At 36.4% G+C, this 14210-nt stretch overlaps 1 protein-coding gene across 6 annotated transcripts in view; it reads left to right on the top strand.

The window, feature by feature from the left end:
- ASAP1 (ArfGAP with SH3 domain, ankyrin repeat and PH domain 1) overlaps window positions 1–14210 on the top strand; it is a 606433-nt gene that overhangs the window by 427022 nt on the left and 165201 nt on the right. For all 6 annotated transcript variants that reach the window (XM_074202331.1, XM_074202330.1, XM_074202328.1 and 3 more), the window contains one exon: window positions 1411–1556. In XM_074202331.1, the coding sequence (XP_074058432.1) occupies window positions 1411–1556 (146 nt within the window). The remainder of the gene's footprint in view (window positions 1–1410; window positions 1557–14210) is intronic.

The following is a 14210-nucleotide window of genomic DNA, read 5'->3' as shown; positions in this document are numbered from 1 at the left end:
CTCAGACACTTAATAATTAACCTAGCTGTGTGGCCTTGGGCAAGCCACTTAACCCCATTTGCCTTGCAAAAAAAAAAAAACCTAAAAAAAAAATAAAGTGGTCAAGAAACAAGAGAAGCTTATGCTGAATTCTTTGCTAGTTCATATCTAATCTTGACTTATTTAAGTCTGTTTATCATGTCTAACTCGTTGTGACTCCATTTGGAGTTTTCTTGGCAGTTATTGGAGTGACCATTCCATTTCCATTTCCTTCTCCAACTCATTTGGCAGATGAGGAAACTGAGGCCATTAGGGTTAAGTGCCTAGCCCAGGGTCACACAGCTAGTAAGTGCCTGAAGTTGGTTTTGAACTCAAGTCCTCCTGATTCCAGGTCTAGCACTCTATCCACTTCACCATCTAGTTGTCCTTCTCCCAAATGTAGTTGTAGCTATAGTAACAGAGTCTGGATTTAAACTCTAGTCTTCTAACTACAATCATTCATCAGGTATAATTATGATGGAATCCTGCTGCATGAATATGTAGACATTTTCTTCATGTTCCTTTGTTCATCGTATTTTCTTTTCTTAGAATTACCAACCCTTTTACCCTAAGGGAGGCAGGCATCAGAGTTCAAAAGAAAGCTCACTCACTCTAAGATCAGAGGAGCCAAGTTCAAATCCTGCCTCTGACACTACCTGTTTAATTCTAGACAACCAAATTAACTTATGAGAGTTTGGTTTTATCACCTATAAAATGAGACAGTTGGATTAGTTGTCTGAGGCCCTCTTATGGATAGCCCCTTCACCATCCTGGTTTTCATCCTTTGGAAGCTTTCCAGATTAATGATGTCCTTCTTAAACTGACTCTCAAAACTAAACACATTATTTCCAGTGTTTGATGAGAGAGGTACAGAGGGGCTCTCACTTTCCTGTTCCCAGAAGCTGCTGGCTATAATAGGTACCTCCATTTTCTCTTCTCTCTCCTCTTAACCCTTACAATCTAGTTTGCAGCTTCATCTTGTACAAGTCCTTCCCCTAGAAAAGGGGTGGGGAATTTTTTTCTGCCAAATTTGTGAGCTACTCAACATATGCAAGCTGTATTTGTCCATACATTTAATTAATTCACCCCTAAAAAGCTCCTAGATTTATTGAAATTCAAGTCTTGCCTGCAGTTGCCTTGGCAACACCAAACCAGTGTAATCAGTGGGTCATAGGTACCTCGGCCCTGCCCCAGAATAATGTTATTCCTTAAAGACAGGTGCTGTTTCATTTATGTCTTTGAATTCCCTGGGGACTACCACTGTGCCTCATTCATTGTTAGTGTTTAATATATCCTTGTTTCATTGTTTGTAGGATTGAACTAGTTTCTAAGTAATCAGTGCTTTAAACAACTAATCATGGAAAAAAATGAATTTTATCTGTTCTTTTTCAGATCATGTACAAAATGAAGAAAACTATGCACAAATTCTAGATAAATTTGGAAGTAATTTTTTAAGTCGTGATAATCCGGATCTTGGCACTGCTTTTGTAAAGTTTTCCACACTTACTAAGGAACTATCCACCCTGCTGAAAAACCTGGTAAGAAATTTCAGAACTAAAGTTCTCTTAAGATACTATCAAAATGTATTTATAAAATAATTGCCAATTTCCATGTTTGCCATTGAGAACCATTTAAATAATTTGGTAAATTGATAGAGTTGTAGAAAGGGTAAAGGTAATCGATCTGAGGCACTTGTTCTTATACACAGGGGTATCAATTATTACTAAGATAGTTTGAATAAATTTAAAAAGATCTATAAACATTCTGTTTCAAGTGACATAGTAGCTAGAGCACCAGGCCTGGAGTTTGGAAGACCTAACTTTGGGTTTAGATACTTACTAATTATGTGATCCTGGGCAAATTACTTAATCTCTGCCTCAGTTTCCTCATTCTGAAATGATTATAATTATAGCTCTTACCTCACAAAGTTGTTCTAAGGATCAAATGAGATAATATTTGTGAAGTAGCACAATCCTCACACAAGACAGGATCTAGATGAATGTTCACTATTATTAATGTCTAAAGTATGAGTATTCCTGCAAAATACAGAGGAAATGTAGTAATGTGTTCCATTGTAGGCACTGGCTTCCCAGGAATGACATTAAATGTATTCTCCATTTTTAAAAAAATATCACGGGGTAGCTAGGTGGTGCAGTGGATGGAGCACTGGCCCTGGAGTCAGGAGTACCTGGGTTCAAATTCGGTCTCAGACACTTAATAATGACCTAGCTGTGTGGCCTTGGGCAAGCCACTTAACCCCATTGCCTTGCAAAAACTAAAAATTAAAAAAATAAAATCTCAACCCTTTCTTTTCATCTCAACCCTTTTCTCCTTCCTCTTTATTTTCTTGCTCCCCTTCTATTACTTTTCCTTTTTTTATTTCCTTTCCCTTATATAATTCAGTGTTCTCAGTATAATGGAGAAAAGTATATTAACCTTGCCTTCCTCACGGGACTGATGTGAGAATGTAACTTTAAGGACTACCAATGGTAGGCAAGATGGCACTGGGATTGGAGGTAGACTTTTGGGTTCAGATATCTCCCCTCTTGTTTAAAATATATTTGGGTGACTTTGAGAAAGACTTCATATTCCCCTGGATCGTAGTTGTTTCATCTCTAAAAGGGAAGTGGACTAGAAGACATTTAAGATCTTTCCAGATCTAGTTCTCTCTCTCTGTGACTTTGAGTTACAAACTCTCTGTGTCTCAGTTTCCATATCTGTAAAACAAGGGGGTTGAACCAGATTCCCTTGAAAGGTTCAGCTTCAAATCATTTATCTAAATAATATTGTGAAATATGAGTATTATTTTATTATTCCCATTTGGATAAAGAGCTGATCCTGGAGTCAGAAAGACCTGAGTTCAAATGCAGCCTCAGATATTTACTCATTGTGTAGTCCTGAGCAAGTCATTTCACCCCCTAAGGCTGTTGTGAGGGTCAAATGAGATAATATTTGAAAAATGCTGACAACATTAGAAATGCTAACTATTGTTATTGTTAGACAGCTAAGGAAATGGAGGCAGATAGAGGTTTAAGGTCACACAGATAGTAAGTCTGAAGCAAGCTTGGAATTAGATCTTCTTGACTCCAGGCCCAGCATTCTATCCATCTTACCACTACCAACTGCCTCTTAAGTAGTAGCAGTAATAGATGAAGCTAAAGACTGGTCTTATTTTCTTTAATCCTAAGCTAAAATTTTTTACTAAATTTATGATAGCAGCAATTGCTTCACATGACATGATGGGACAATTTCAAAATAACATTTAACCAACTGAGACCACACAACTGAGGGTCTTTCTTCTTTGGAGGGGGATCAGCTGTTCCTTTATCACAGTATCTTATGAAACCACTGCCTACTTCAAATACTCTTGAGTGTTTTAGCTCAGTATTAAGTTTCTTAAATGGTGGTGCTTTAAGATCTTGCCCAGGGGCCTGTGTGCCTTCTCCCATGAGGTCTCATTGTCTGGAAATTTTCCTTACTGTCTTAGTCTGTATTTTCCTTTCATCTCATCTCTTGTCCTACTAGTCTCACTTATTCTTAATAAACTTGTCTTATTTCTGAATCAACTCTCTCTGACAAGAATAGAAATGAGTTGTCACACTGTGATATAATGCATTGTTATACTATATGCCCTTGTGAATATTTGTAGCGTTCAGTGTTTGGAAAATTGTGTGTGTGTGTGTGTGTGTGTGTGTGTGTGTGTGTGTGTGTGTATAACTCAATCTGTTAGAAATGAAATGAGCATAACAGCAGGAAGATATCATGGTGAGGAATAAAATAAATACAAAACTTTGAATTGGAAGCACTGGGTTCCAACATAATCTCTACTATTGACTGACTTTGCCAGCATGCTTAAATTTGATTTTTCTCACTAGGTTTTATTTTCCTCATTGATAAAATAAGAGAATTGGGTTAAATAATTTCTAAGGGGCCTTCCAATTCTACAATTCTGTTCTGAAAGACTGAGGCTTGTGGTGATGGCAAGAGCAGCTTATATTTCAGATCACTTTCTTCACTATCACTCCCACAAGGTATGTAAAGGAAGTCTTATTTCCTTCTTTTTTACAGATGAGGAAATAGAGGTTTAGACATTTAAGTGACTTAACTCTTTTTAGAGGCAAGTATCAGAACCTAGAATCAAACCCTTATCTTATGGTTCCACTTGCAATAAAATGGTAATTTCCATCCTATTCAAAATTAACTGACTCTTGTTCCTATGATTATATGATTAATTCACAATTGTGTAGTGAGTTAGAAAGAGCCAGGGCTTTTAATCTCTCTGAGGCCTCACTTTCCCCATCTGTAAACCAAGGAAATTGGATTAGAGGGGCGGCTAGGTGGCACAGTGGATAAAGCACTGGCCCTGGAGTCAGGAGTACTTGGGTTCAAATCCTGTCTCAAACACTTAATAGTTACCTAGCTGTGTGACCTTGGGCAAGCCACTTAACCCCATTTGCCTTGCAAAAACCTAAAAAAGAAAAGGGAAATTGGATTAGATAGCCTTTAAGAACCTTCTAACTCCACTTCTTGTGAATAGAAGCCCTGACTAATCTGCTCTGAAGCACAAGAATACTTTGATTTTCCATAAGCTCTTTCTTAATGTAAATCCTGTCTCTGTCCAATATTGGCATGACCCAGGCAGTCACTTCTTCCCTCCCACCCTTTGTACCTTGATATGTAACAAGAGGATAAGACCTACTCAGTCTATATCATAGTGTTGTGAGACTCAAATGAAATAATGCTTTTATTAACTATTACAAAGTATTATATAAATAAGAACTTCCATTATTACATGATTTTCCTAAACTATTAGCACCAAGTCAGAGTTGTTTTTTCCCAGTTAGTTTTTTTTTTCCATTTGAATATGTCATCTTAAGTATATCTGCTGTTTTGCTTTTCTCTCCCAGTCATGAAGTACAGGGTCTGCTCATAGGTCCAAGTCCCGATTGACACAGGAGCATTGAACTGCTCTATGTGGGCCATCACTCTTCCTTAGGCAACCCAGTGGCTCCCTGCCTCCCCCCAAGACTGGGGGCTCAACAGATTAATAGAAAACTTAGTGCAAATAACCAATTGGCTTAGCCCATTCACTGCAGCACAGAACCCTTGAGCTTAAGAGATCTGCTAGCCTTAATTTCCCAAATATCCGGGATCACAGACAAGAACACCATTCCTGGCCTCTTGTATTTTAATGTCATTTTATTCTTGAAAATAATGTTAAAATAAAAAATCATGAAAATGTTACTACTAAATGCTTCTTAGCTCACTTGGCTGCCTGAATTATGCCATTACTGTCTGTGACCCCACTGAAGCAGCAGACAAATGAACTGAGAATTCCATTACTTCGATCTCCAAAACCACAAAATAGGGACAGGAAGGGAATAAATGGTGGCTTGGAATCAATGTATTTCAAAGGAAATATTTCAAGGGAAACCATCTTAATGCACATCCCTCATAACAATTGCTTAGTAAAGTGGAAGAGGGAAAGAGAGAGAGAGAACAAGAATACCTCTTTTTAAATAGTGGGAGGTACCCAGATTCTTTAAAGCATTGCCAGACTTTTAATGCCTTTCCCTGGTTTCTTCTCCAAGCTGAGTTTTTTGAAGTCTCCTGTAGTTTGCACAAGAGCTGAGGAGGTCCCTTTTTAACAGTTAAAGAACAGTTATTGCTTCAGAGCTGTTGAAGTAAAGCAAAGATTTCTCCAGCTATAGAATATTTCCTGTTTGCAATCTCTGACTTTGGAGATGTCATGGTTAGACTGGTTCTCTCCGCCACCACCCCCCTTTTAATTTTTCTGGGTTTTTCCCTACCCTCATAGATTTCCAGTGATAAATGAAAAAAAAATGCAACTTGATGAGGTTAACTTCATATTAAATAAATCTTGAGTCCCTTCTTTCCCTTCCCCATCTCTTCTCTTCTCTTCTCTTCTCTTCTCTTCTCTTCTCTTCTCTTCTCTTCTCTTCTCTTCTCTTCTCTTCTCTTCTCTCTCTCTCCCTCTCTCCCCCATCCTTTCTCTCTCTCCCTCCCTCCCTTTTCCTTTCATTACAAAGCGAAGCTGAAAGGGCATAAGATCTCTGAGATATAAATTGGCAACATCCCAGGTATTCTATGCTTTATTATACATGAGAGATTTCATTTTCTTTTTTGATGTTAAACTATGACTGAAAAGATAAAACCTTTGATCTGTCAGATTTCACATCATGTTCTGTCAAGCTTTGCTGCCAATTAGTGCTTTTGATTTTTTTGAAACTGGGTTTCCCTATTTCACCCAGGCTGGAAGTGCAGCAGCTATTCATGAGCCCAATCCCAATGCTGATCTATTTGCATTAAACTTTGACCTGCTTCATTTCAGACTTGTACCAGTTCACCTTTCAGGCAGCCTGATGACTCCTTGCTCCTGGAGTTTCACTATATTGATGCTGAACTTAGTATAATCAGATACCCACCAATTGACTTTAACCCTACTCTATCTTAGATCCCCTGAGTCAAAAATCCACCAGGCTAAACCTTCCCAGGGAGCAGGGATTCAAGCATTAGTTATCACACTTGGTTGCCAGTTAGTATTAGGGGACACTTTTTAAAATGGGATATGCTGGTATAGGTTGGATTTTTTTCTAAAAACCATCAAATACCATAGAATTGTAAATTGGTTTGCTACCACCTTATAAGACGGCCAACTGGACCAGTCTTGAATTTTATAATCTCTTATAGTATATTGCTCTTTGAAAATAAGGTCTGATTCCCTTTTTCCCAGGGTACAGTTTTTGATCTGTAATTTCATTGACCTAAGGAATTTCCTTTTTGGACACCCTCCCTTCTGAAGCAGATTGACAGTTTTTTGATTATTTACAATTTTAGAGAATTGCATCGGACACTGAGAGGTTAAGTGACTTAACCTTGGTCACACACTATTTGTCAGAGGAAAGTCTTCTTAAATCCAAAACTGCCTTGTGTCTACTATACAATATTTTAAGTGTCCTCAGAGTAATAATTACTTCACTTTTTGATTTGGAGATAGTGGTCTTTTTGGTATTGTTTGCACAAGACTTCATGCTTTTTCCTTTTCTGTCTCCCATGTCTGAAATGTTCTCCCTCCTCATCTCCACCTTCTGGCTTCCCTGGCAACCCTCATGTCACAGTTTAAATACAACCTTGTGTAGGAGACCTTTCTTAACTCCTACTGCCAGTGCCCTCCCCTGAAATTATCTCCAATTTACCCCATATTTATCTTGTATGTACCTAGTTGTTTGCATATTGTATCCCCCATTAGAATGTGAGACTCCTTTAGGGTCAGAGACTGTTTTTAGCAGTAGTGGTGGTGGTTTTTTTTGTTTGTTTGTTTTTTAATCCCTGATAGTTAACATAGTACTTTGCACATAGTAAACATATCGTGAATGCTTGTTCTTTGACTTAATACAAAAAGATCTCTTTCATTAAGAGTACTCTTGATGCCATTAAGGTAACCCTGGACTCCAAGAAGCTGTACCAGCAAAGTCCCATTTCTCATGGGTCCTTTCAGATTGGCTTGGCTTTGAATAGAGGTCTGTCAGTGCACTGTTTAGCTTTTATCTGAGCATCAGCATAGCTAAATGAGGAGAGCTCCATTCCCAGATGGTTGGTCATTGGCTCATGATTTTTCTTTAAGCTCTAGCAACTTACAAAGACCACCTACTAAATCATAGAAGTATTACTGTCTGCATCGGTGGAGGAGGGAGATTACACATTGATGAAATCATGTGACCTTGAAGTATTATAAAGTATATGGCAATGATTAACTCTGTGATAGAGATGTTTAATTAAAGCAGAGAAAATGTGATTTAATATCACTTACTCTTTGGTATCCTTCTAGTTTAAACCTTGAAAATTGTAGAAGACATCCATGAAAACTGGTAATTAGAAGTTCTGAGAGTTGATCATGATTCATTCAGAGACTGTGAAATGTCGATTAAAGTAGAACCAAAATGTGGGAGTTACAGGAAAACTGATACTGATTTGATATGAAGAACTTCCAAAGTGGTTTTGAAATGGAATGAGCTGCCTAGTGAATAAAATATTGAGTTTCTTATCCCTGGAAGTCTCTGATCCAAGGACTGTATGACCCACAATCAAGAATGTTCCATCACCCCAGTGTTTCCCAACTTACTATGGCAAGTAGCCTCCGATTAGGCTTCCTACTTTAGTCTCTTTTATCTAGACTCCATATAGCACCAAATTGGTATTCCTAAAGCATGGGTCACTCCCTTGCTCAGATGGTTCATTGGGTAGGTTAAATTACCAAATACTCTTTTTGGCCCAATCTAGTTCCATCTTACCTTTTTAAACTGATTTTACATTACTCCTTCCCATGTACTTACTCTATGCTCCAGCTACATCAGCCTTACAACTCACATTCATTCCTCCTCACCTCCATCTCTTGCAATATTTGCCTCCCTTCTGGACTGAACTCAAAGGCCACCTCCTAAATAAAGTTTTTCTTGATTTCTCAGCAACAGCCAGCTGAAGCATCTGTGATCCCCTCCAAAACTTATTTTATATTTATTTTGACAATTACTGTTTCAGAGGTAGTTAGATGATATGGTAGACAGAGCACTGAACCTGGAGTCAGGAAGATGTAAGCATCAGCTCCATAATGCTGGGCAAGTCCCTTAACCTGCCTGCCTCAATGTTTTCATCTTTAAAATGGAACTAGCAGGAGCACCTTCCTTCTAGGGTCATTGTAAGGGTCAAATGAGACAGTATTTGTGAAGTGCTTTGCAAACTTTAAAACACTTTATAAATACTAGCTCTTATTATTATTTATAATTGCATTTGCTTTTCTGTGTATACCTTACAATGAATAGAACCCTGAATTTATAATCATAGAGTTTTCTTTTTAATCCTAGTGTTGTTAAAATCTGTGCGACCTCAGTGACTCATTTGTAAAATGAGGAAGGCTTGATTAAATGGTCTTTTGTATTACCTCTAGCTCTAAATCTGTATAATGTCTAATCCTACCTTTTTTCCTTCCATTTTTACATCTTCAACACCCCTAGTAAAATGTCTGACCTATAAGAGTACCTAATGCTTGTGAAATTAAATTGAGTATCATAGAAGGGATTTCACTAGGTTCTTCAAATTTAAGGAGTGATGTTTACAGAGTGATGAGAACTTACGACTAAAGTATGAAAAGAGTCCAGAAACCATTCAATTTCATTCAATGCCACCAAATAATTATTAAGCATTATAGTCATTTAGTCCAAACTCTTATCTACTATCTATTGAACATCCTAATTGGTTGTGCTGGAGATAGTTCCAAACTCATCTTGCCCAAAATAGAACTTACTTTCTTTCCTAAACTATCCATCTTTCCTTAGTTCTCTCCAAGGCTCCACCATTCTCCCAGGATCCCAACTTTGTAACTTGAGTATTTTTCTTTAATTTATTTCTCCTTCACCCCAATATACTCGATCATTTGCCATATTTTGGCATTTTTAAGTTTACATGTCTGCATCCACCATTTATTCACAGCTACCACCTTACTTGGACCCTTTGTAATATCTCACCTAAACTATTACTATGGTTTTCTGATCGATCTCCCTGCTTCAGCTCTTTCCCTACTTTAATCCATCCTCTACACAGCTGCTAAAGCAATTTTCCTTAAGTGCAGATATCACATCTCTCCCCTAAGCAATAAACTCCAGTAATTCTCAGTTACCCTTATAAATTAATATTTTTAGTTTTAGTGCCTTTTTCATCCCAGCCTTGACCTTTCTGCCTAGTTTTATTTTGTATTTCTATTCCTATCTCCATACCTTTGCACTGGTCATCCAGTAACTGGAACACTCTCCCTTCTCACCTCTGCCTCAGAAAAATCTCTCAATTAGAGGCGATTGGTGAATAATGGGTAGAGTGCTTTTTTTGAATCAGGAATAGTTCAAATTCCATCCCAAGCACTTGTGACCATGAGCAAATCACTTGACATCTCAACTTCAGTTTTCTTATCTGTAAAATGGGGATAATAAAAGCCCCTAGCTTACAGGGTTGTTGTGAAAATAAAATGATACAAAAGCACTACCTTCTAGACAAAACCTTTCTTGATTCCTGCCCTCCCCCAACCTCTAGGAGCTTCCCTTTCTACCTTTTATGAATTTATTCTGTACACACTTACAAATGATCATGTCAGTTCCTTAAGAATGAGGATTGTTCCATGATTTGCCTCTCCAGTACCCTTCACAATGGCAGTCATACAACAGGATCATAACAAAGTCTTTTTCTTGTTTTTGATTAGTTCCTGATCTATATACATAGTATAATAATAATAATAATAATAATAATAATAATAATAATAATAATAATGTGGTATTCTTTCAAACTATCCTGTAGCTATAATTTTTCTTTTGCTGTTCCATTTCTCTCAATTTTTTAATAGGTCAGATTGTTTGCCATCTCAGGGAAAATAGAAAGGAAGAGAATTTGGGACTCAAATTTTTTATTCAAAATGAATGTTAAAAAATTGTTTTAACATGTAATTGGGGAAAAAATAAAATATTTTTTAAAGATAAAATGTTTATATATAAACTAACCTGTATGAGGAGAAAAAATATGTTCCTATTTATTTCTGTTTTATAATCTAGCCTCTCTTTCTCCTGCTGGTAAAATTCATTCTATAGGGTGGCTAGGTGGTGCAGTGAATAGAGCACTGGCCTTGGAGTCAGGAGTACCTGGGTTCAAATCCAACCTCAGACACTTAATAATTACCTAGCCGTGTGGCCTTGGGCAAGCCACTTAACCTCATTGCCTTGAAAAATCTAAAAAAAAAAAAAAAATCCTTCTATAACATACAAATTACCTTCAGAAAAAGCCAGGGACTGTGTAACCCAAGGAAAAATATTTTCATTTTTAACTCTGATGCCCAGATGTACAAGATAATATTAGATGAAATGCACTATTATGTGTACTTAAAATGAATGAAATTCAATTCAATTAAATTATTTTAAATAGTTTCTCTGATTCTTTCAGATGCTTTCACACCCACCCATATTTCTCATATAAATCTGTCAATAATGTTAACAACTGTTGCTTGAATTTTACCTCACAGGATGTGTGTGTGTGTGTGTGTGTGTGTGTGTGTGTGTGTGTTTTACTGATGGTGTGATGATGCCCTAATCTTGCTTGAAACTTAGTTCTTGATTTTACCTAGATTTTATAGAATTACAGCATGTCAGTTAGAAGAGCTCTAAGAGGCAATTAGGTCTCACCTGTATCTAAACAAGAGCCTTTCTTTGAAAATCTTTGTTAAGGCAAAGCCACAGCCATTGGGAGAGGTCTCTTCCATTGCTAGTCAACTCTGATTGTTTAACTTCTTCCTGACATTGAACCTTAATCTTTCTGTCTGCAATTTTCACCCATATGGCAGCTCTTCATATATGCTCAAAGACAATGGTTATGTTCTTCCCAAGACTTCTCTTCTCCAGGCTCAGTGTCCCCTTTTCCTCCAGCCAATCTTCATATATTGATGATGTGGATGTTTGTCCTTCATCATATGACATAATTGCAAGATCATTTATTATCCTAGTTATCAGCCTTTATATGATACTTTCCATTTTATAATAATAAAAATAGCTAGAATTTCTATAAATACTATAAGGTTTCTAAAGTACACACATTGCATAAGTTATCTTATTTGGTCCTCAAAACAAATTTCTGAGATAGTTATCATTATTATTATTATTATTATTATTATTATTATTATTATTATTATTATTATTATTATTATTATTATCCTCATTTTACAGATGAAGAAACAGAGAGTTTAAGTGACTTGTCACACATATAGTAAGTGACCAAGGTAGGATTCAAACTCAGGTATTCCTGATTCAGAACCCTAGTATTCTTTCCATTGGGCTGCCTAGATTCAACTTTATCAATGTCATTCCTAAAATCTACTGAGAAATAGATACAGTATTTCAGATATGGTCTTAATAGGGCATTTTTCAGTAGCCTTCCCTATCCTACACTATTTTTCTTTTAGTGTAACCTAAGATTAAATTAGATTTTCAGGGGCCTGCCGTAGCCACATTGTTGCTTCACATTAATCTTAAAATCCACCAAACATTCCAGATCTTTTTCAGTGAACTCCATCTCTATTTCCCCAATCTTGTAATATGAATTTGATTTTTTAAACGTGGAAGTGTAACCCATTTATTTCATTTAAACTATTTTATTAGATTTGTCCCAGTCTTCCCTTTTTTTAGAAAATTGATCTGTTCTCCCTGAGCAATTTTTTTTTAAGTAGAAGAAAGAAAAACAAGTCCAGCAATACCTGGTTGCATAGTTTGGAAAAAATAAACTCCCATATCAGTCATACCCAAACACATATGTTTGTTTCTTCATCCAGTCGATACTGATGTTGAGGATTTTTTTTGATCTTGTCTGTCATCTAATACTTTAACAATACCTCTTTTTTTTAATGTCATCTGAAAAGCTTGTGAGGCTTTTATCCAAATAACTAATAAAAATGTTATATATATAGCAGAATAACCCTTTAGGGCTCTATTGCCCATGTTTTTCTTGCAATGCTGTATAAATTCCTGACCCAAAATGTCCAGACTGACCTGTGGGAGAGCCAGAATTCTCCTGGGTCAACAACAAAAGGCTAGAGTGGTTTTGTTTCCTTGCCCTCCTCCCCAACATTTTAATAACTCATTTTTCAGGCATACTGGCCGAAAGATTTAAATCAAGATCTTTCTTCTCTGGGCTTCACTTTCCTCATATGTAAAATAAAGGAATGTAATTGTATTGTAGAATGGAAAGAATACTTTCTATATGGAGCCAAAGGACCTGGGTTCAAATCCCCACATTGATACTTACTATTTATATGAATTTGGGAAAAGTTAATTCCCTTTGTCTATAAAAAGAAAAGATTGAACATGATGCTTTTTAAAGTCACATCCATTTGTAAATCCCATTAGACAACCTATTCTGAATATAAAACTGAATAGTTAGAACTCCTTCATGGGTCTCTAGACTATAATATTGCTTTGGATCTTTCAAAAGAAATAATATTGCTTATAATCACTGCATAAGTAAAATGTGGAATGTTTTTTCTTGTTTTACTTTCTCCAAAAATACAACTTCAGCATATGTCTCAAATGGCCTCTATTCTTTGCCTTCCCCATCTCTCCTTTTTCAGAACTAGTATTAACAAAATTAATTCTCCTTGGGTGTATGAAGGCATTATTAAGAGAACTTGTTTTCAAATTACTGCTCTCCTGACCCTCTCAGTATCCTCATCTGTAAAGTGCAGAATAAAATGAAGAGACATAGCAAGATGATCCTTAAGCCTTAAAAGTTCATTGATAACTTTATATATTAGATTTTTTGCAACAGTCCTGTGAAGTTGTTGATATTATTACTCTCACTTTATATGTGAGAAAACTGAAGCAGACAGGTTTATGTGACTTGCCCTGGATCACACAGCTTTATGCTTTGCCACTCATTTGTCCATATTATCCAATTGCATACATGTTTTTACAATGTCTCAATGATTTTGAAGGTTCTTTCCAGTTCTAACATTGAGTTGATAAGTTACATTTTATGCCATAATTGCTTTTTGCCATGCTGAATAAGACTAATTCTCTCTGGATTCCATCAATCTGAAAGAATTAGGTCAAAGATTTAGAGGTATATAGTCTAACCAGGTAGATTCATTTTCCTGAGTTCAAACCCAGCTTCAGACTCTTACTAGCTCTGTGATCCTGGGCAAGTCACTTAACACTGTTTGATTGATTTTTATCATTTATTATGAGCTGGAGAAGGTAATGACAAACAAACAAGTAAAGTCCAAATGGGGTCATGAAGGATCAGACAGAACTAAAAGAAACAACAAGGGGGTTGGACTTCTTTTACATATGAGTAAAATGATTCCCAGAGATAGTAAGCCTTATGGAGATAGAATTTTAACTGATATTCTCTGGTTTTAGGGCCAGTCACTTTTTTTCCCTGTAACTGTCATTTCCCCAAGTCAAGAACCATTTGAAACTCCATGACTAATAGCAGTCTTTTCATTTCTCAACAAGCTTTGTTAAAAACTACAGTTGGGCTTTTACTAAATATTTATATGTGAAAATAGATTTAACAATGTTACCACTAGTTACGAATTGGGCATTTTAAAATGCTTTAAGACTCCAGAAATTATCTTTTTTTGGTAAGGT

The sequence above is a fragment of the Macrotis lagotis genome, chromosome X (assembly GCF_037893015.1).
Source record: "Macrotis lagotis isolate mMagLag1 chromosome X, bilby.v1.9.chrom.fasta, whole genome shotgun sequence".
In the NCBI taxonomy this organism is placed as follows: domain Eukaryota; kingdom Metazoa; phylum Chordata; class Mammalia; order Peramelemorphia; family Peramelidae; genus Macrotis; species Macrotis lagotis.
This window is presented reverse-complemented; position numbering and strand designations above follow the sequence as displayed.